This window comes from Carassius auratus, unplaced genomic scaffold, assembly GCF_003368295.1.
Source record: "Carassius auratus strain Wakin unplaced genomic scaffold, ASM336829v1 scaf_tig00003593, whole genome shotgun sequence".
NCBI classification, from domain to species: domain Eukaryota; kingdom Metazoa; phylum Chordata; class Actinopteri; order Cypriniformes; family Cyprinidae; genus Carassius; species Carassius auratus.
In genome coordinates, this window is record NW_020523533.1 from 1 (window position 1) to 24,026 (window position 24,026).

The window sequence follows — 24,026 nt, forward strand, 5'->3', positions numbered from 1 at the left end:
TGAATTAGATAATAATATTGTAAAAGTTTGCATAAGATGCAACAGACTCCTACACAAAATGCCACCTTCCTGCAGTAAGTCAGACTGCAGATTCCACAAGCTGCATTCTGCTCCTGAACTTATATAGCCGTTACATCAGAAATGATCTTGTTATCGGATCTACCACCGTCTATGGCTCTACCATTGAAGACAGTGTAACAGCCAACTTCGATCATGTGTTCCATAATAAACCAATCAAATCACAGCAATGACGTCGCTGAATTTATGCAACAGTTAATGTCTCTGTCCCAAATTGTACCCTAAACCCTTGTGGGAATCCTTTCGGAATGCTGCTTTGTCCTGTCGGATAGAAGAATGGCTTGGCAGAAGTGTACATTAAGGGTGCAAAGGTGGTGCTCAGTGCTCACAAGCACCCTTCTGAAATCTAAAATGACGAATGGGACAACTGTACAGCAGGGGTCAGCAAGTAAGTTTGGCATCGGGCCAAATAACATTCTGGCACAGATGGCGGGCCAAAAATATAGTTAAACAATAATTTAAAGAAATGAACTGATGAAAGATGCAACTAGAATTGCCTGTAACAAACTGTTAGACAGTAATTAACAAAAAGAGTGTGGTGGTGTCCGGCAGAATATGCAACAATTTCCCCTCCGCGCACAGAGCATAATAATCACTCAGCTTTGGGTTCACTACTTCCCGCTCCTACTCCAATCCTCGCAGAAACATCATTCCATGTCTAAAATATTTCAAAACGTATAAGAAAAAATAAAAGAAACAAAATAACAGGAGAGTTTCCAAAGTGGCTTATTGGAACACTAGTGTGTAAACTTTTTTCCTACCACACGACAAGCTGACATGGTTGTCAGAATTAAAAAAAAAAATTGTAATTGCTGCTTTTTGCTGTGTAAATGTTTTTGATCAAAATAACTAAGTTTTCATCAGTTACTTTACCTACGGATTGATGCATTTCTTACAGATTTCTGCTCATTCAAAATCAAATACAGATGAAGTAGAACTGTATTACATTTGTTGAATGTATTATTGAGAGAGCGATTGTGTGAATTAGTGTTGTAGTACTTGTTTAAATCATTCTTCTAGCTGAAAATATTCAGTATTGAGAAGGAACAAATTCCTTGAGAACTATAACTTCCTGCTCATGTTCATTGCCGTTATCATAACCTTCACATTCTTTCTGATTTGAGTGATCCTTCTCTATCAAGTTAGCTAAATATGTTTAACATGTGAATTCTTTCTAAATATGCAGTTACAGTATATTATGGGGCGTTGGCATGAATTGTACTCGTGGCAGACGCTCTTGGAGCAAGTGAAAACCACACTCCGACTTTTAAAAAATCCATTCCTCGCTCCATTCAAAATCACACCGCTCCACTCCACACACTCCGTTCACATACTCTGATTTTAAGTAACTGTTGTAGTCATGACAGATCTTTTTCAGAACCAGCCACTATCAAAATAATCTGGCTGTGGTCCAGATATTATTGCTAGCGGGCCAGATTTGGCCCGCAGGCCGCCTGTTGCTGACCACTGTTTTACAATCTATATAGGCATGATGAAGATTAGCCAACAGACTAAGGCCTTCTTGGGCGGGCCATTCAAATGATTACTGACAGGTAAGGCAACTAATATTTTTTAATTTTGTGTCTTATTTAAGAGCATCAAAATTACCCCACAATAACAGACTGTTAACTGTTAACTGTTAGACTGTTAACAGACTGTTATTTTAAAGATTCCTATGCCGCAAACTTTTAATTATTTCACATACTTTTGAAAATCCAACATTTAGTTGATCATTAAGCGATGATCATCAACACAGTGAGTTTCTTCCATAAGAGGGTTTGGCAGCATTTTTGCTTCCAGATGGAACGTGGAAAAAAGAATGTAACCCACATCTCCTGTATAAATCAACCAATCTGAGTTTATAGATAGAAGTGATACTACAGCAAAAACTACTAGGCATGTGAACATAAATATAGCATAATTTTTCACACATTGTACAACAGTTACTATTTTTGCATAATTGTAAGGGGTAGGTTCAGGGTTGGGGTAGGGGTAGACATTAATAAAACACAATCAAATAGGTAGAACATTTTATTTTATGTAAGCTTCCTGTTTTTGCTGCATCCTTTCTAGCCACAACCCCAATCCGACGATGACTTTGAAACTCCATAAGGGTTTCCAATTTTGTGTGTGATATGCATCAGACGTTCAGCCAAGGTCTATAGACGTGACGTCTGATGCTGAGACTCACCGTGGCAGACAGAACCACGTGGGTATAACAAAACAATATAAGTAAAAAGTTATAGCAAGATAAAGAAATTTCTCTACGCCCTGGTTTTTGCATAGCTTTTACTAAAAAATACGTTTCATGTAGTCATGTAAACACCAAAACAGTGTCTAAACAGGGCACAAGAGGTGCAACTTGACTAAAGACAACAAAACTCATGATAATCTGTGAGTCTTTTACATTTTTAATGTTGCATGTGACAAATAACTGAAATAATTTTTATCATAAATGAGGTTCTGAAAACAAGCTAACGTTGTTTAGCTTTTATATGTTTTTAAAGAGTGCGCATGTGTGTGAAAATGATTAAACAACTGAACTTGCAGTGTTTTCTACGTCACCATGTGGGAAGATTTGCATAACACCACCCAAAGGTTCACGCAAGGAAAGAAGGCATAGCTTTTATTAGAAATTAATGATAGAAATTATAATTATAATATTATAGAAATATAATGTGGTATAAGGTTGGCTGAATGGATGAGAAAGGGAGGGAAGGGTGGGTTCGAGAGAACAAGACCAGTGCGATATGAGGTGGCCCGTCATATATGGAGGTTTTTAGAAGTCAGGTTATTTTTTGGAGTGTGCCCCTGCTCCCGAACCATTGTTAATACCAATTAACTACGTTTAACTAGCTAGGACCACGCCACAAACAAGCTATGAAACTGGGGAAGAGTAGAAAGAGTATGAAGGAGTCAAGAAATTCGGATGAAGGGGTCGAGGGAATGGGATGATGGTCAGGTTGATCAGGGCATCTTGAATTGTTGGCTCAGAGAGACTCAGGGTGGGGGTACTGTCTCTACAATATATTTAGGCCTAAAACTTTCTAAAATAGCTGTTGAGAATTATTACAGATGCGAGGGTTGTATTACTATTAAGGGCTGAAGGCAGGGTGGCAGAAGGAATGTTGGGATGAAAGGGTGTGTGTGAGTGTGGTGTGTTGCAAGATGCAGGGAGGGAGGGAGGGAGGGAGGGAGGGAGAGAATGGATAGAAGATTTGAAGGTTGAAAAAGACCGGCTGATATGTGTGAGAAAACACCATAGAATATTCAATGCTCAATAAGGTTGCTCAATTTCAGGAAGCCCTTCCTTCCGAATGAAAGAGCTGATCAGTAAGTCAGCGCATCACTGCAGTTGCCATTAGAAGCGTCCCAGTTGCTATAGAAACAGGCAGTGGTCTTAGACATTCTCTTAGGACTACGCATGCGAACTGACAGATCTAGCCTGAATTGGTAAGCGGTGATATTGTTGTAATCCACTGGAGGCGCCGCCATGGTGGTGCAGTTAGCTGCGGGCTCGTCCGCCTGAGGCGCTGCCGTGGTGGTGCTGTTGTTGGCTGAATGATTGTCCACCTGAGGCGCTGCCATGGTGGTACTGTTGTTAACTGTGGGATCGTCCACCTGAGGCACTGCTATGGTGGTGCGGTTAGCTGTGGGATTGTCCACCTGAGGCGCTGCTGTGGTGGTGCTGTTAGCTGCAGGATCATCCACCTGGGGCGCCGCCATGGTGGTGGTGGTGTTAGTTGTGGTTTTAATAATGCTCCACCTGAGGTACTGAGATGAGCCGGGGAGTAGACATTTGTGGCCCGGAATGTGCGCGACCGCTCGGAAGGAGACTGCAATTGGGATGATGAGAGGTGATCCTCAAGTGTCAACTGTGATATTGAATCGAACAGAGTGCCGTCCAGACCAGGCGAGTCCATCTGTCCTTCGAGAGAAGGAGACTAGCAGTGCGGTAGGAGGTGGGTATATAAGAGTATAAATGGAGGTTTTTAGAAGTCGGGTGATTGTTTGGGGTGTGCCCCTGCTCCAGAACCTTTGTTAATACCAATTAACTCCATTAAGTCATTATAATCAGTAGTTATTTCCCCACTGGATGCAACAAATGCCTCGTTTGTAATGGGTTTCATTGGTTTTGTCTCTCCATGCTGTGAGACGGCATCACAGTATGTTAATGGGCGTAACATTTCTGTCACACGCTTGAGGTATTCAGCCATTCACAACACACTGGATAGCAGACCAATCAGCATACACCTTGCTTTTCAGAACGATGAGCTTTGTTAACATCAACACATTTGCGAAAGGTGGGACATAGAGGAGCAACAATGATGTACATTATGTGAAATTAATGTAATTTTTGAACCTTAAACCGCATAAACACATTTGAAAATTATGAATATTAAATTTTGGAAGCTTTATTATAGTTATTTTACTGTAGAATTAGCATTTATTTATTTATTTGTACAAGTTATAAAAGGTTACATAATATTAAAAAGCTCAACTCTACATACAAAATGTTAATATTCAACAAATCATCATTGAACTGTTTTCAGATCATTGTCTAGAAGGTTTCATCGGGCGCACACGCCTGGCCCTATGTTAACTTCTGGTTTGTGTTGTGTATATTGGTCTGGCTAGCAGTGCCGTCTACAAAAGCAGTTAAAGTTAAGGTGATGAGTAGACTGAAGTTGGGCTCAGGTAGTTGTGCTGTAGGGTGTGTTTCCAGTTCCCATACATTTATTTATTTGTGGAGACTCGCCACGATTTTAAAACTAAACGCTTATCCAAAAGGATCCATTGAATAAACATAAGCACATAATAATAATAATAATAATTCCTTACATTTATATGTACATTTATTATGAGGCACAGGTGTTTTTATATCACTGTATTTCTGAAGGAAGACTTGCATGTTATATGCCTGATAAAGGAGTTTTTAGGAGCGTAGCTCTGCTTTGTTAACAGTTGTTACTGGGGAAACTTCTATTTCTCACGCTTTAAAGCATCTCCTGCCGGCAAAGAATGATTTAGCATTTTCATTAAGTCCGCCTGATTTACACAGCAAACATATTTTGTTTGTTATCAAAACAATATCTACCGTAGAGGGACTTGGTGTTGTTATTGATTCTATTTGGAAGTCTACCGGAAGTAAGGTTAGGGCCCCAAACGCACGCATGCGCAGTAACGTTTGTTTATATTGTTGCAGTTGAAACTGTCTATATATAATAATATGATACACTGCTTTTCAAACAAAAGCTCAAATAAGAGTGGGTTATAAAGTTATGAATGTGTGGAGTTTGTAGATACAAAATACAAAAAGTCTCACTTTAACAGTGTACAAGTGCATAAAATAGATTGTATGCATACATTTCATGAAGATTATATAGTATGTGGCTCTATTGCTTTTCATTATTCGTTTTTTTTCTAGTTTTTTTTATTTTGCAAGAGAAAGAAAAAGAAAAAGAAAGCATGAAAAATAAATATAATATGTGTACATCACTGATATTTAAAAAAAATCTTAAATATTTGGCATAGAATAAATTAATCTCAGAGTTTGCTTATTACTTGAGGGCATTATCAGGTTTAATTATAATGTGATTTTAGAGTGAGCTCTAATGCATTTGCATACAGCATTAGTCCACGGTACTTCTGGAACATTTGAAAATCTCAGTCCATATGCCAAACAAACACAAATGGGTAAAACATTAGATAATTTCTTTATTTTATTTTATATATATATATGTAGTACTATGCTTTAATAAACATCCTTTCGATATTACCATCTGCATATCAAATTATTATTACATATCCTCTCATACCATACAATTAATGTATGATAACAGAGGGCTTTACTTTGCCTGAACAATAGCAGAAAAAATATTTAAATAAGGGCCACACAGCTTCATCTCTCATACCATAGATTAGAGGACTCAGGCAGCGTGGCAGAATAAGAACAACAAGATAATTTAAATATCTCAGATTTATGAAGAGTGAAGAGCCGCTTCCAATCACTGTGTATAGTGTTCTCTCTATTGTTGCATACAGGAAAGAGGTGAGACACAGTCCCAGCTGAATCAAGTGCAATAGCACCGTTTTGAGAGCTTTCTTAGCAGAATCTTTATCAGAGGAAACAGACTTGACTGCCATCATAATGCTAATGTATGTGAAAATTATGATCACTGCAACAGACACGAAATAAAGAACATCAAATCCTTGAGATTTATCTATCTGCCATTTGGCTATAAACAATTTCTCTAGAGTGCAGAATGCAATATCTGCTAAATAATTGGGGTTGACACTTAAAGCAAGAATAATGTCAGCTATAATATTGATAGAACTAAGAAACCAGATGATTCCTATGGCGATTCCAGTCCTTTTTGGTGTGGCGATGTTGCAGTGCCTCAGAGGGAAGCAGATTGCAACATACCGCTCCAGTGACATCAGTGCTAGTGTCAGAGGAGTGTTAAAGAAAGTACAGTATGATATAAAGACTAACAGAGTGCAAATAGATTTAGGTATTGGAAGAAAACAGAGAGCTACTGTGTACATAATAGTTGTGACCAGCAAAAGCACAGAGTCATTCATAAGCATGTGGCCAAAAAGAATGTAGCGAGGCGTCTCCTGGAATATGCGCTTGCTTTTTAAAGCAAAGAGCATCACACAGTTTACAAAACAGAAGAAAAGAGATGTTAACACAGCCACTGCAGTTTCAGTGCTGGTAGCAGCATCCATATCCAGCTTAAAGACTTGTGGATGAAGGAAAGACGCATCCCCAGTTGTGCCATTGGAATCCGCCATGAGCTAAAAGACAAGAAACGGTATAAATCATGCAGTTAGACTCATGATCCTGCCCAATGAATGTTTTCTACCTTTCAGTTTCATGAATTAGAGAGGAATTAAAAGTTTGCAAGACCTCAAACACAAACGTGTTGCCCATCTGCCCATCAGCCTTCTACTAGCTCCCGATTCTGAACTTATATAGCTGTAAAAGTTCTAGAGGGATTGAACGAAAGAGGGAGATGGGGGAAAAGAGTTTTTGTGGGTGGGGGTTAAGAGTTACATAGAGTGGGATTTTAAAGTGAGAGTAATTTAATACAAAATTCTTCATTAAAATTACATTGTCTTCAAATCAATTAGAGTTAACTGAAAATTTACATGAATTTCAAAATATCTTAGTATTTGATTTGTGTAAAACCTGATGATCATGTTATAATGTAAATCAAAATAAAGAAATGGCAGAGTTCACACTTCAAGGATCCATGTGCAGCTTTATTAGTTCACAAGGCAGGTCATACAGACATAAATGAGTAACTGGCATTGGATCCAATGAAAGCTGGGCAAATTCATAAACAAAGTTGGTGATCAGGGTCGAGGAAGGCGGCAGACAGATGTAGCATTTGGACCAATCAGACACACGACTATTTGTTATATTTAAGAAATAACATCTAACGCCCCCTCATTTAACCAAAGGGTCTGTCTATAGACCCATTCCCCTGAAATGCAACTAACACCTCAAAAAGGTCAACAGGCCTTTGGTTCCATGGTAACAAGAGACACACTGTCTGATAACACTAGTTTATGGCTCAAAAGAATGCTGGCAAATCAACTCTTACACAAGCCTCTCTAAAACAGACACATAATGGCCTTAAAAAGGGACTCTTCTCTAATAAATTAATAAGAAAACATTTCTTTGAATAAACACCCATATCCTTCAGGTCATATTTGGTGTATATTATTGGTGTTCTTGCATATTGTCTGTTGAATTTGACTGTTTTATGCATGCTTATGATAGATCACCTAGCAGGGCCGACCCAGGCTCTGTTGGTGCCCTAGGCAAGATTTTAGATTTGCGCCCCCGTCCCCCACTCCCCACTAAAAACAAATATGAAAATGCAGAGTTTTCAAAGCTTACTATAATATAACATAACATAAAAACTGATAACTATTAACATAAATAAGTATTAAATAAATTGTGATCATAAATAAATCAAGATTTTGAAGCGCCTATAGGTATTTTATGAGTGAATCTGATAAAATAGCTCATTGAAGAGACCTGACATGAGCTACTCCCACAACTATGCACAGTGAAAAGTACTTATTACAATAAAGGGAAATATGAGCATTATGAAATGCCTCAAGTAGTCTAACAGACAACAAAGGCAACATGCCATTGGTCGGAGAGACCTGGGTTCGAATCCACTGTGAGACACCCTGTCCCTGAGCAAGACACTTATTAGGGGAAGTCGTCGTTAGAGGGTTGGATTCCAATCGAAGGGTTGTGGGTTCTAGTCTTGGGCCGGACGGAATTGTGGGTGGGGGGAGTGCATGTACAGTTCTCTCTCCACCTTCAATACCACGACTTAGGTGCCCTTGAGCAAGGCATCGAACCCCCAACTGCTCCCTGGGCCGCAGCATAAATGGCTGCCCACTGCTCCGGGTGTGTGCTCACAGTGTGTGTGTGTGTTCACTGCTCTGTGTGTGTGCATTTTGGATGGGTTAAATGCAGAGCACAAATTCTGAGTATGGGTCACCACTTCACATCACAATTTTTTTTTTTTTTTTTTTTTTCAAAATAAAGGCTACATTTTGTATTTTATTTGAACATGTTAGCCAGCTAGTTAGCTAGCTAGTTTGTCTAATTAGCATACCAATACCTATCATTTCAATTTTGTGCATACATACAGTGGAAAATGACATACTTAAACTTAATTATTTAATCTTTTAAATGCCAGATTATAGTTCTATGAAACCCCTGGACTCTTTATGTTTTTTTTCCCCCTGTGACCCAATTTTTGTCTCCCCTGTATGGCTTAATTAGTCCCCAGGTGTGTCTAGTTTCCCCTCCACATGTGTTCCATGTCCATGTTAATTTAGTTATTCCATGCACCTGTGTTTCCCCAATTATCTCGTCTTTATAAGCCATGTCCTTTCAGTCTGTTTTTGTTGGGTCTACCAGTTACATAGGTGTGTCTTCCTCATGTGTACCCTGTGTTGGATTAATAAAGAGTCTTCTTTCGCTTATCGTTGGCTCCTTGTTCTTTCCGGCACAGTATCATGACTGAAGACCCGACCTAAAAAAGTTTAAGTTACATGTCTCCCCTGTTTATTTTCTGGTTTTCCTCAGTACTTTTTTTTTTTCTCTGTAGTGTTGTGTTCATGGATCCCCTCCTTTACCCTGAATTACTCCTCCTCCTGCTGAAGCAGAAAGGATGTTCTCTCAAGGACCATACGAGGTAGTTCCTGTTGCTAGCCCATCTCACCACCTGCCTGGACAAAGCACGTTCTATAATGCAAGCCTCAACACTGTGTGCAGAGAGGTGTCGTCCGAAGATGGTCCTCGGGAGGAATTCGCCACATTTGTGGAGTGGACTCTGGTGAGGTCACCTCTCACCATCTGCCCCATGGAAGTCCACTCCGGGTGGGCTCCTGATCCCTAGTTAAGCCCAGGAAGGGCTCCAGCCCCAGAGCTCACTCCAGTGCTCATTCCTATTAAGAATCCTCCAAAATGCCTGCCCTCCTGCTTCCTCCACCGCTGTCATCTGGCAGCCCCTCTGCTCGTCGTCAGCCCACCATCTGTGGCTCAACCATGGCTCCTAGCTCCCTCTTCTCCATGGCCAGGCAGTCCACAAGCTCCACCTGGCTCCCTCGTCCTTCCAGCTCCACCTTGGTCTGGTGTTGCCCATCTTACACCTCAGGACTCCACTCCTCTGGCTCCGTCAGGCTCCTTCATCCCCTCGGCTCCACCTCAGCCCTCTGTTGCTCTGGCTCCATAGCAGCCTTCTGGATCCACATCTCTGCGTCGGTCACCAGAGCCATCAGTTCCACCTAGGACCTCCGGATCTCCCCATCACCCTGGCTCTTTGGCTCTCCTCCTCGGGCTTCTGCTCCGCTGCTGTGGGTCGGCCCCCTGGAGTCGGCGGCCATTCCTCCTCCATGGGTCCTCCCACCTTTGGCTCCACCTTGGGCCATTATGGCTGTGGCCTGGGTCCTGCTGGGTTTCTTCCTGCTCCAGATACCTCCTGGCTCCTCCCTCCATTGTCTTCTCCCTGGCTCTTTCCTCTGTGGTCCCTGTCTGCTGGCCCCCTCCTGGTACTCCGTCCTCCACCAGAACCTCCTCCCAAGTTCCCACCCATTCCTCCCCTCTGTTTCTATGATGCGAGGATGCACCTACCGTTAGGAGGGAGTAATGTCACACCCCTGGACTCTTTGTGTGTTTTTGCCCCTGTGACCCAGTTTCTGTCTCCCTTGTATGGTTTAATTAGTTCCCAGGTGTGTCTGAAGAAACATCACTCCATGTCTAAAATATTTCTGTATGTTTCAAATATCACATTTCTGTTTATAACGTATAATTAAAGAAAAGAAACAAAATATCAGGAGAGTTTCAAAGTGGCTTACTGGAACACCTAGAGTTTTTTTTTTTACTACCACATGACAAGCTAATAACATGGTTGTCAGAATTAAAAAGGTATAATTGCTTTTTCAGAACCAACCACTATCAAAATAATCTGGCTGTGGGCCAGATATGATTGCGTCCCGCCTGTTGCTGACCATTGTTCTACAGTCTTTATATGCAAACATAACGAATTTTAGCCAACAGACTAAGGCCTTCTTGGTCAGGACTTTTGAAAATACATCATTTAGTTGATCATTAAGCAATGATCATCAACACAGTGAGTTTCTTCTTCTATGAGAGGGTTTGGCAGCATTTTTGCTTCCAGGTGGAATGCTAAAAAAGAATGCAACCCACATCTCCCGTATAATTCAACCAATCTAAGGTGAAAGATGGAATTGATACAACAAAAACTACTAGGCATGCACATCTCAATATAGTATAATTTTTCACATCTTACAAATTACTATTTTTGCATAATTGTAAGGGGTAGGTTTAGGGTTGGGGTGGGTAGACATTAATAAAACAATCAAAATGGTAGAATTAGAACAACCCCAATCCAATAATGACTTTGAAACTCCTAAAGGGTTTCCAGTTTTGTGTGATATGCATCAGACGTTCAGCCAAAGGTTCATAGACCTGACATCTGAGACGGATACTCACTGTGGCAGACAGAACCACGTTGGTATAACAAAATATAAGTAAAAAGTTGAAGCAAGATAAAGAAATTTTGCTCTACGCCCTGGTTTTTGCATAGCTTTTACTAAAAAAATAACTAAACTTGCAATGTTTTTCTTTGTCACCTGGTGGGAAGATTTGCAAAACACTGCCCAAATGTTCACGCAAAGAAAGAAGGCATAGCTTTTATTCTAACTGTAGTATTGTAGCTTGTTTGTCGTTTTTCTAATCACAAAGACAGACATGGTTTTATGTTTACGCGATTATAATCAGTAATTATGTCCCCACTGGATGCAACAAATGCCTCGTTTGTAATGGGTTTTATTGATTTTGTCTCACCATGCCAGAAGATGGCATCACAGTATGTTAAGGGGCATAACATTTCTGTCACACCCTTGAGGTATTCAGCCAATCACAACGCACAGGATAGCTGACCAATCAGCGTACACCTTGATTTTCAGAACAATGAGCTTTGTAAAAATCAAAACGTTTCAGAAAGGCGATGTCACGCTGTCAGTCTCTGTTTACCTGGGTGTCCACTAGTGAGCTCACTTCTACTTAGGCACTTCACCATAGGCACTATAATTACTCTAGTCTTGTCCTGTCTTCACAGTAATTGCACTCCATTTAATTGCACCAGGTGCATGCAATCTATTGTCATTAGTCTCCTTAAAAATACCTGTCTTTCCCTGTTGTTTGTATGGAGTCCTTACCCTTCGTGTTACCTATGTTCTCGTCTCCCGAGACTTACCCTTGCTATCTCGTCCTCCGAGTTCCCTTTCCGTTCCATTCGGTTCCCTCTTTTGTTTTGTTTGTCTGCTTGGACTGTTTGTTTTGGATTACCCTTTTTGTAAATAAAATGTACCTGCAATTGGATCTCTCCCTCTCCTTGTGTTTTCCTGGTGCACGATCGTCACAGAAGGACTCTATCAAAGAGATCCAGCGGTATGTCTGCTCCAATTTCCTCCCCAGCCATCAAGCGGGAGAGGAATGGCTTTGAGGGTACTCGCCAGGTTGTGTTCTGTGGAACCAAGGGAGGTCGCTCCGGAGTAAGCAGTCGTGAGGAGGTCCGGCAGCGATCTCCACTGTGGTCTCCCGTTGACCTGGGGTGCGGATGGGACGTTTCCCCATTATGGACAGAGAGGGCAGAGTAGACGTAAATCGGCTGAGCCACCAACCCAGCACCACGAGGCAAGATGGCCGCCAGTCCAGTGCCACAGCACAAGATGGCTGCCAACCCAGCGCCAAGGGGCAAGATGGACGCCAGCACAGCAGCACAGCACAAAGTGGCCACCAGTCCAACGCCACAGTGCAAGATGGCCACCAGCTCAGCGCCAACGCCCAAGATGGCAGCAGTGACATTTTTGGATTATTTCCACTGCACAAGATGGCCGCCAGCCTGGAGCAACTGCAGAGGAAGGCAGTTACAGTGGGCTTTCCTGAGTTGAGTCAGATTCCTGATGACCTTCCAGAGTAGAGTCAGGTGCCCGTTGACTTTCCAGAGTTGAGTCAGTTTCCGGTTGACCCTCCAGAGTCAAGTCAGGTGTTCATGGACCCTCCAGAGTCAGGGTTAGTCACCATCGACCTTCCAGAGTCAGGGTTAGTTACCGTTGACCCTCCAGAGTCGAGTCAAATTCCAGTTGACTGTCCAGAGTCAAGTCAGGCTCCTGTTGACCTTCCAGAGTTGAGTCAAATTCCAGTTGACTGTCCAGAGTTGAGTCAGGTTCCGGTTGACGCTCCAAGGTCGAGTCAGGTGCTCGTGGACCCTCCTAAGTCGAGTCAGGTGCTCATGGACCCTCCAGAGTCAGGGTTAGTCACTGTCGACCTTCCAGAGTCAGGGTTAGTTCCTGTTGACCCTCCAGAGTCGAGTCAGGTGTTCGTGGACCCTCCAGAGTCAGGGGTAGTCACCGTCAACCCTCCAGAGTCAGGGTTAGTCACCGTCGACCCTCCAGAGTCAGGGTTAGTCACCGTTGACCTTCCAGAGTCCGGGTTAGTCATCTTTGACCTTCCAGAGTCAGGAGTAGCTACCATGGACTTTCCAGAGACAAGGCTAGTCACCGTTGACCTTTCAGAGTCAAGTCAAGTCACCGGTGATCTTCAAGGACTGAGTCAAGTCACCGGTGATATTCAAGGACTGAGTCAAGTCATCGGGGATTTTCACGAACAAATGCAAGTCACCAATAATCTTCATGAGCAGAGTCAAGTCAGCACCGATCTTCTGGAATCCAGTAGAAACACAATAGGATTACCAGAGGTTCGTCCTCCCGTTGGTCTGGCCACACGGATGTTGTGGTCTTCTGCTCCGCCCTGGGGTCCTTCGGCCTCAACCACAAGGATGACTTGGTCTTCTGCTCCACCCTGGGGGGCTTCCGCCCTGACCACACGGTTGTGGTGGTCTTCTGCTCCGCCCTGGGGGACTCCGGCATCAACCACAAGGATGTGGTGGTCTTCTGCTCCGCCCTGACCACACAGTTGTGGTGGTCTTCTGCTCCGCCCTGGGGGACTCCGGCATCGACCACAAGGACGTGGTGGTCTTCTACTCAACCCTGGGGGAATCCGGACTCGACCACAAGGATGTGGTGGTCTTCTGCTCCGCCCTGGGAGGCTTCCGCCCTGACCACACGGTTGTGGTGGTCTTCTGCTCCACCCTGGAGGGCTTCTGCCTTGACCACATGGTTGTGGTGGTCTTCTGTTCTGCCCTGGTGGCATCATGTGATGTCCTTCATGGACTTATGTTTTTGTGTTTTTGTTTTCTTTTGTTTTTCTGTCTGTTTCCTTCTTTGGACCTGGCCCTCCGTCCCTCCCCCTGATCCTCCGCCGGTCCACCACCCTCCTGGACTCCCTGGTTTGCGTTACACTTCTCTTGTCTCTGTCTTCCCATTTTACCTGGGTGTCTTGTCTCTATTTCCCTATTTTATCTGGTTGTTTTGTCTCTGTTCCCCATTCTAAATGTTTCTCCTGTCTCTGTGTATCATGTTTTCTGGCCCTCCGTCCCTCCCCCTAGTCCTTGTTTTGTTTGTCTGCTTGGACTTTTTGTTTTGGATTACCCTTTTTGTAAATAAAACGTACCTGGAATTGGATCTCTCCCTCTTCTTGTGTTTTCCTGGTGCACGATCGTCACAGGCGAGGCATAGAGGAGCAACAATGTACATTATGTGAAAAAGAATGTAATTTTTTAACCTTAAAAGACTAAATCGAACTAAAGAGAATAAATACATTGCATTACACCAAATATACAACATAATGTGCTTGTTAGCAATGTCATATGACCCCTTTAATGTCTGTGATAAAATACTTCACATGGCTCAGATTTTGGAAGCTTTATTGTAGTTATATTACTGTAGAATTAACATTTATTTATTTATTTGTACAAGTTGTACAAGGTTACATAATATAAGCAAGCTCAACTCTACAGACAAAATGTAAATATTCAAAAAATCATTGCTGAACTGTTTTCAGATCATTGTATATATAATAATTTGATCCACTGCTTTTCTAACAAAAGCTCAGATAAGAGTGTGTTATTAATATATGAATGTGTGTAGTTTGTAGATATGAAAACTCTAAATGAGTCTCACTTTAAGTGTACAAGTTCATAAAATAGAGTGTGTGCATACATTTTATGAAGATTATATAGAATGTGGCACTCCTGCTTTTCATTATTCGTTTTTATTTTTATTTTGCAAGAGTGTTCCCAGGCATGTTGCCAGGCATGTTATAACTTGTCAACAACTGCTTCTGTATGATGGAATATGAAAAAAAAGAAAGCATGAAAAATAAATAGAAATTTTTTGTATAATTGATAAATGGTATGTTAAATTATGCACATATGTGTACAGTACTGATAGTTTTAAAAATCTTAAAAAATTTGGCATAAAATAAGTTAATCTCAGAGTTTGCTAATTGCTTGAGGGCAATTATTATGTGACTGTAAAGCCTGTTTATCAGCATGTCATATTTTAGAGTGAGCTTTAAAGCATTTGCATACAGCATTAGTCCACAGTACTTCTGAAACATTTGAAAATCACAGTCCTTATGCCAAACAATATATATATATATATATATATATATATATATATATATATATATATATATATATATATATATATATATATATATATATATATGTAATACTATAATAATATAAATTATGTTTTATATTTACATATACAGAACTATACTTTAATAAACATCCTTTTGATATTACCATTTGTATATCAAATTATTATTGCTTATCTTCTCATACCATACAATTAATGTATTGTAACAGAGGGCTTTACTTTGCCTGAACAATAGCAGAAAAAATATTTAAATAAGGGCCACACAGCTTCATCTCTCATACCATAGATCAGAGGACTGAGGCAGCGTGGCAGAATAAGAACAAGAAGATAATTTATATATCTCAGATTTATGAAGAGTGAAGAGCCACTTCCAATCACTGTGTATAGTGTTCTCTCTATTGTTGCATACAGGAAAGAGGTGAGACACAGTCCCAGCTGAATCAAGTGCAATAGCACCGTTTTGAGAGCTTTCTTAGCAGAATCTTTATCAGAGGAAACAGACTTGACTGCCATCATAATGTTAATGTATGTGAAAATTATGATCACTGCAACAGACACGAAATAAAAAACATCAAACCCTTGAGATTTATCTACCTGCCATTTGGCTATAAACAATTTCTCTAGTGTGCAGAATGCAATATCTGCTAAATAATTGGGGTTGACACTTAAAGCAAGAATAATGTCAGCTATAATATTGATAGAACTGAGAAACCAGATGATTCCTATGGCGATTCCAGTCCTTTTTGGTGTGGCGATGTTGCAGTGCCTCAGAGGGAAGCAGATTGCAATGTACCGCTCCAGAGACATTAGTGCTAGTGTCAGAGGAGTGTTAAAGAAAGTACAGTATGATATAAAGACTAACAGAGTGCAAATAGATTTAGGTATTGGAAGAAAACAAAGAACTACTGTGTACATAATAGTTGTGACCAGCAAAAGCACAGAGTCATTCATAAGCATGTGGCCAAAAAGAATGTAGCGTGGTGTCTCCTGGAATATGCGCTTGCTTTTTAAAGCAAAGAGCATCACACAGTTTACAAAACAGAAGAAAAGAGACGTTAACACAGCCACTGCAGTTTCAGTGCTGATAGCAGCATCAATATCCAGCTTAAAGAATTGCTCATGAATGAAAGGCACATCCCCAATTGTTCCATTGCAATCTGCCATGAGCTGAAAGACAAGAAACAGAGAAACAATACTGATGAGAACATACAGTATAAATCGTGCAGTTAAACTCATGATCCTGCCCAATGAACATTTTTCTACCTTTCAGTTTCATGAATTAGAGAGGAATTAAAAGTGTGCAAGACATAACAGACCTCAGACACAAATGTGTTGCCTTTCTGCCGTGAATGAGTCAGACATCAGCCTTCTACCTGCTCCCAATTGTGAACTTATATAGCTGTAAAAGTTTTAGAGGGACTGAATGAAAGAGGGAGATGGGGAAAGAGTGTTTGTGGGTGGGGGTTAAGAGTTACGTAGAGTGGGATTTTAAAGTGAAAGTCATTTAATACAAAATTCTTCATTAAAATTACATTGTCATCAAATCAATTAGAGTGAACTGATCTTCATAATTGATTTGTGTAAAACCTGACAACATTTCATAATGTAAATCAAAGTAAAGAAATAGCCGAGTCCACACTACAAATCTAAGTATAATCTAAGTATGTTGTCCATCACAATAGTGCCACAGACAATAAATACTGCCACATCTATCAGAAGACTGATTTTGAGGAATAAATGTAAAAAATGCAATTTGGTTGTGTTAATGGCTTGGTTGCGTAATGAGGAGACAGTGGCGTTAGGATTCATGTGTAGCTTTATTAGCTTACAGGCATAAATCAGTAACTGGCGTTAGATGCAACGAAAGCTGGGCAGATTCATAAACAAAGTTTGTGATCAGGGTCGAGGTAGGCGGCAGACAGATGTAGCATTTGGACCAATCAGACACACAACTATTTGTTATATTTAACAAATAAAATCTAACACCCCATCATCTAGCCAAAGGGTCTATGGACCCATTCCCCCGAAATCCAACTAACACTTGAAGAAGGCCAACAGGCCTTTGGTTCCATGGTAACCAGAGACACATTTGATAACACTAGATTTGTCAAAACTTTACTATAATATAACATAACATAACATAAATACTGAGTATTAACATTAGTAAATAAATTGTGATAATAAATAAATGGAGATGTTGAAGTGCCTATAGGTTTTTTATGAGTGAATCTGATAAAATAGCTTATTGAAGAGACCTGAAATGAGCTACTCCCACAACTATGCACAGTGAAAAGTAATTATTACAATAACGGGGAAATATGAGCAATATGAAATGTTTTTAGTCTAACAGACAACATAAAGGCTACATTTTGTATTTTATTTCTACATGTTAGCCAGCTAGCTAACAGTGTTAGTGTTGTCAGTTACGATGTTCTAAAAAATGTCAAAATACTACATAAATGTCACAGTCTAATACACAGTCGTTAACAAGTGATTTTTATCTCTAAATTGATATTATTCTGCTCCTCTTCTTTGTGTCGTTCCTGCCTTGTGCCCCTGATCATTTTCTTTTTTCACTCATTTTATTAGAAATGATACTTTAAGAGCGCATAAATGGGAAAAACTATTTTAAATGCATATGCCATGCATAATTAATGCGTTATGATGACGTATTTAAATTATGACATGAAAGTGTTTAAATTAGTCCAACATGACTTATTGTGAAATCTAATGATTTTTCGTTGATTGATCGTATTTTATTCTAACATTGTATTAAAACCTCTTAGCCTGCAACCAGACACCCGCGTCCTCAACACCCCTAAACTCGCCTGTGTCAGTGTTTACAAACTATATTTCATTATAAAGACTCAAGACTCAAGCCTCAAGCATCGACAACAGATTGCTGTTTTTCGATGGAAGGCTTATAAAGAATGCATTTGCTAGATTTGTGTAAGCAGTACACATCAAAACATGAAGAATGAAAAAGCAGTACATACCAGATTCGTCGTAATAAAGAGTCATAAACACATCCACAGCTGTAAATCCCGGTTTAGTTAGAAAGGTAAGGGTCCACTGAATGGCATCTCATGGAGCACATTTAGTCCAATGAAGCAATAGCGTTGTATTATGGATGATATTTCCTTTGTTTACATTTCAGTTCTTAAGGGTCAGTATTGTTTGTGTCGGTTATGGAATAACTCATGCTCAGAAACTGCATCTTGGTAGTAAAGAAACGGCATGGTTTTGCAGCGTACAGTGTCACAAACAAAATGAGACGATCCACAAAAATAAAGTAAAAGATAGGCCAAAGATAGTTTATTTTAATTCTGGCTCTGTCTCGTGACTGCTCGTGATGTCCGCTCTGACGCACCTGTCATCTGATGGAGGCGTAACTTAGCGATCACTCACTTAGAGAGTGGTTTATTGACTTTATGGCGCATTTAAGAGAGGATCCAGAATATATCTTCTGCACTGACCCAGGACCATTCCTCCAGACCATACCCCTCCCAGTCCACTAAGTACTGGATCATTCTGAATCTCTGGATCAAAATCTCCTGAACTTGGTATGCCTCCTCGCCATCTATGAGAGGAACCATCTTGTCACCAGACTCCTCCTGGTCCTCCACTCCTCTCAGACCACCAGAGAGATTGGGCAAAGAGACATGAAAAGTGTTTGAGATATGATAATGGGAAGGCAGAGTCAAACAGAATAAAACAGGAGTTATTTGTCTAAGAATTTTGAATGGACCCATGTACCTGGGACTAAGATTCTTGCAAAGTAACCGCAGTTGAAGATCCTGACTGGACAACCAGACCAATTGACCCGGCTGATAGTTGGGATTGGTGCGCCAATGGCGATAAGCTTGTTCCCTTGTTTGATGAACTGCTCTTTGGAGATGAACATCAGCCTCATTCCATGTCTCCTCGCTTCGTTGCAGCCATGAATTGACGGCAGGAAGTTCTGATGGTTCCCTGGAGCATGAGAATAGTGCTCCGGTCAGAATGATTATGATGGCTGTATGTTCGGAGGAATCGAGTGAGTTCTTGATTGAGGCGTTCCACCTGATCATTTAACTGAGGGTGATACTCGGAGGTGAGACTGACATTGATTTTGAGTTTTTGGCAGAAAGCTGACCATACTTGAGAGGTGAACCGAGGGCCCCAATCAGAGAACTTGTCCTCAGGAAGGCCGTAATACCTGAACACGTAGTTATAGAGGACTCTTGTCTCAAGAGCATTGGGTAGTTTGGGTAGAGGGATCAGGTGGCAGTCTTTGGAAAAGTGATCAATAACTGTGAGGATAGTAGTGTGACCCTGTGAGGCAGGCATATCTTTGGGTTGAAATGTGGAACAGGCTGCTGAGGACCATTTGAGGCATTGGGTAGCCCTCTTAATCATAAAAGTCATAAGAGCTGCTACTGTGCTGAAGTTACAAATGAATATCCGATCGAAGTTGGAAAATCCTAGAAACTGTTGCAGTTCTTTTAAAGTGGCAGGTTGAGACCAGTTGACAATGGCTCATACCTTCTTGTCATCCATGGCTACCCCTCCCAAACTGATGACTTACCTGAGGAAAGATTAAGACTGTCTCCTGGTGAAGCTCACACTTTTCGGATTTGGCATATAGCTGGTGGTTGATGAGACATTGTAAGACCGCCAAAAACTGCTTAACATGATCCTCACATGAATCTGAGTAAATTAAGATGTTTTCAATTTAAACTATGACCCAGGGATATAACATGTCTCTGAACACATTGATGAAGGCCTGGAAAACTGAAGGCCTTTTGTAAAGCCTGAACAGCATAACAAGATACTCATAGTGGCCAGTTGTTGTAGAGAAAGTGATGTTCCATTCATCTGTGATGTTGAGTCCTCAATAATCGATCCAGGGATGAAGACCTCCATCTTTCTTTTTAACGAAAAGAACCCAGCAGAGGCAGTTGATGTGGATGGTCTAATAAAAACTTTGGAAAGTTCCTCTTTCCAAAGAGCCTTCATAGCCTCAGCTGCAGGATGAGATAGGGGAAAAACCCTTGCCTTGGGAGGATGTAAAACAGGTTGGAGATTGATGGCACAGTCACTTGTTCTACGAGGAGGTAGTTGGGAAGCTTTGATCTTACTGAAGGCCTTGGTGAGACCGTGGTATTCAGCAGGGAGTTGAAATACAGATGTGAGATCCCTCCCCTTTCTGACTGGGGTAGCGTTGAGACAATTCTGATGGCAGTACTCTGACCACTGATTAATCTGTCCTTCGGACCATGAGATAGAGGGGTTGTGCTCCTCTAGCCAAGGAAGTGCCAGGATGATAGGGGTTTGTGGAGATTGAAATATGAAGAGGGGGATAGATTCAGTGTGAAAAGCTCCAGTTGCCTAATTAAATGTCCTTTGTGGTGAATTTAATCTGCCTGGTGCCTAGCAGACAGCCATCTATCACTGGCACTGCCAAATAAGATACACAGGGAACAAGAGGAATAGTATGAGTCCTTGCAAAACTAGCATCAATGAAATTTCCTGCAGCCCCTGAGTCATAGAAAGTGAAAGTGACATTCAGCCAAGTATGGTGACCCATACTCAGAATTTGTGCTCTGCATTTAACCCATCCAAAGTGTGCACACGCACACACACGCACGCACACGCACTTATACGCACACACACGCACGCACACACACGCAATCACACACACGCACGCACACACACCTGGAGCAGGTTATGAGTCAAACTCTCTAACCACTAGGCCACAACTTCCCCTTAGACTCAGGTGAATTGAATTTCTAAAGCAGTGGAAGAACTGAGATTCAAACTCACCACAGAAGGATTGTGAGGTGGACGAGTGAGACAGGAGGCTCACATGTGTCCAGATAATCCATAGTATAGGCACAGATTTTAGCAAATGCATCTCTCTCTCTCTCTCTCTCTCTCTATCTACAGTTACGAGTATACAGCTGTAGCCATCTGTATTAGGAAAACTGGCAACAGACTCACAACAGACACCTCCAGATTTCCTGTAAGGCCCTACAGCGGTTTCTGGGGTTCGCCAATTTCTATCGGTGTTTCATTCGCAATTTCAGCCAACTAGCCTCACCTCTGATGGACTTGACCTCCCGGACCTATTTGTGCCGGAGGAGTTAAGGTCCGAAGTCATTCAGTGGGGTCACTGCTCTAACATTGCTTGTCATCCAGGGATGAGCCGAACCAATGGGTTAGTTAAACAATGATTCTGGTGGCCACTTCTGGCTTGTGACGTCCACGATTTTATTTTGGTTTGCTCAGTTTGTGCCAGTGGTAAGTCATCTAACTGACCTCCTGATGGGCTCCTTCAACCACTGTCTGTCCCTTCGAGACCCTGGTCCCACATCGCACTAGATTTTGTCACCGCCCTCCCGCCCTCTAATGGCATGACGGTCATTTTGACCGTAGTGGACCGGTTCTCGAAGTCGGCACATTTCATTCCCTTGCCCAAATTACTGACAGCCAAGGAGACAGCAGTCACTGTCCTAGATCACGTCTTTCGGCTACATTGCCTCCCATTAGATGTGGTTTCTGACAGGGGATTTCAATTTATATCCAAATTTTGGAGAGAATTTTGTAAGTTGCTAGGAGCGTCGGTTAGCCTGTCTTCGGGTTATCATCTCGAGAGTAACGGGCAGACTGAGTGAGCCAACCAAGATTTAGAGAGGACGTTGCGATGTTTGGTCTCCAAGAATCCTTCTTCCTGGAGTCAACAACTCTCTATGGTGGAGTACACTCATAATTCGTTACCAGTGTCAGCCACGGGCCTCTCTCCGTTTCAGTGCAGCTTAGGTTACCAGCCACCAGTTTTTCCTAGTCTGGAATCTGAAGTCATGGTCCCCTCCGCTCAAGCATTTGTCCAGAGGTGCCACTCAATGTTCCCTCTAATTTTTGTCAGCACTGAGCAAATTCTTTTTTTTCTGAGCGCACATTTCAGTACTGTGAGCAATTTGCAACCACACGACCTGCTGAAAATGACTACGAGCCTGCGTTAGCCAAAGAGATGACTGCAAATGCATCAATATATTTACAAGGTTGATATTTATTCAATATCCTTTATAAGTTGGACTTTGGGAAGATTTTAATGATGGTGTTTTACCAGTCAGTTTAGTTGAACTTAAAGGATCTTTGGTTGATAAGGTTTCAATAAGGTTTAGATAGGTTATTATGACTGGTTCACTGGTTATTATGACTGATAATGATATTTAAAAAAAAAATAAAAGTATCCAAGATGTTTAGTCATTTCTCAGCAGGTACAACATTTAAGTGCAACTTGATTGAAAGAAAAATGCTAATGCAGTGCTTAACAATAATAGGCCTATTAAATTGACATGGTGTAAATTTTCCTAAAGGTAGCCTATGTAAAAAATTTAATAACTGCAACAAACTAGTGCAACACACTAGGTTACAAAACATGTTATTTGAATTTCATTGAGGATGATAGGCCTATCTGGCTATGTGGCTCATCTTGTCTGCAGGCCTATAGAAGACACATCTCTCCAAAGAACAGCATCTGAAAAACAGGTTAACCAAAAGAGAAACATCATTTCTCTTCAAAACACAAAATCATTTTTACATTAAACAACGGCTAAAACAGAATTAACCTACATGATTCAGTGACTAAACATAATTATGTCAAAATGTTGTTGCAGTAATCAAGATCACTTTGATCTATATTAGGCCTAATAGGTCTAATTGAAAATACTGGAAATACATTTCTACCTCAAATCTTCTCTCGTCTGTCTTTGGCCCCTTTCCAGTGGTTGTAGACCTTGTCAAGGTCTATAGGACACTCTTTTTGCCTTGATTTAATTCTCATCAGTTGGTCCAAATGGAAAACTTCAAGACGGTTGCGCGATTTTGTCTTAATGGCATTCATTAGACTGAAACCGCATTCACAGTCGGCGCTGGATGCTTGGAATGTGCCACAACTGTCAATAAGTTTTGCCAGATCTGGAAAATGCTCACTTTTCAGCGACCAGGTTACAATCTCAGAAAATGATCTGAGCAGTCCAATTTTCCTTTTTTCATTAACCATGAACTTGAATTCGTTGTATTGTTGACAAATGCGCCCCGGGGCCGAATCGTCTGCTTCATCCATAAGCGCTTCAAACTTCTTCGCCAGACTGTTCACGTCATTCAGGCCATGATCAAATTCACCAACTGCATGATCCAACGTGTCCGGCTCAAACGCAGCCCACTCTTTGAGCTCATTTTCAGGGAAGCGGGCATCCAAGTGCTCACAAACTTTATGGACAAACAGAAGAATGCCCCGTGTGTTCACTGCACTCTCACTTTCCAAAACTGTGAGCGCTCGTTTTCCCCAGTGAACTCGCTCTCCTAAATATTGCGCTCGTAGTTTCTGTATTTTCGCTCTGGCAATGCAGTGCCCATCCATGACCGTAAGATTACTGCGCTGTAAGCAGGTGCACAGCTGAGCGAGTTCCTCTAGCACTTCTGCTAGCACAGTGACTGCAAATTTGTACTTAGTGTCGTTTAGTTTTCTATGACAGTATTTCACAATGGGGTCAGAGTCAGCATCTTTTGCACAGTATTCGGTCAACGCGCTGAAATTTCGCCCACTGTATGACTGCTGGGGCACGCCAAGAGTAATGTAGGATACTTGTATGTAAACATACTAACATACATCCGGCTTTGTTGTCACATCTCAGTATTTTAAATGTTTATTACATCGTCTTGATGCTCAGATGTTTAACCCTGGAAAAAAAAAATAGTTTGTGCGGTCTGAAAAATGTGCGCGGTCTGAAAAATCTATTGCGCGACTACTTCGACTGGCCTGCGCGGCCGCG

At 41.4% G+C, this 24,026-nt stretch overlaps 1 protein-coding gene across 1 annotated transcript; it reads right to left on the reverse strand.

The window, feature by feature from the left end:
* Positions 1-5,904: 5,904 nt before the first annotated feature.
* Positions 5,905-6,876, reverse strand: LOC113070248 (odorant receptor 131-2-like). Its single transcript, XM_026243472.1, has one exon. It carries the CDS (start codon positions 6,874-6,876, stop codon positions 5,905-5,907), a length of 972 nt encoding a protein of 323 aa, XP_026099257.1.
* Between the last annotated feature and the right edge of the window lie 17,150 nt (positions 6,877-24,026).

Coding starts and splice junctions, on each gene's coding strand:
- LOC113070248 (XM_026243472.1), bottom strand. CDS start 6,876: ATGGCGGATTCCAATGGCACAACTGGGGATGCGTCTTTCCTTCATCCA.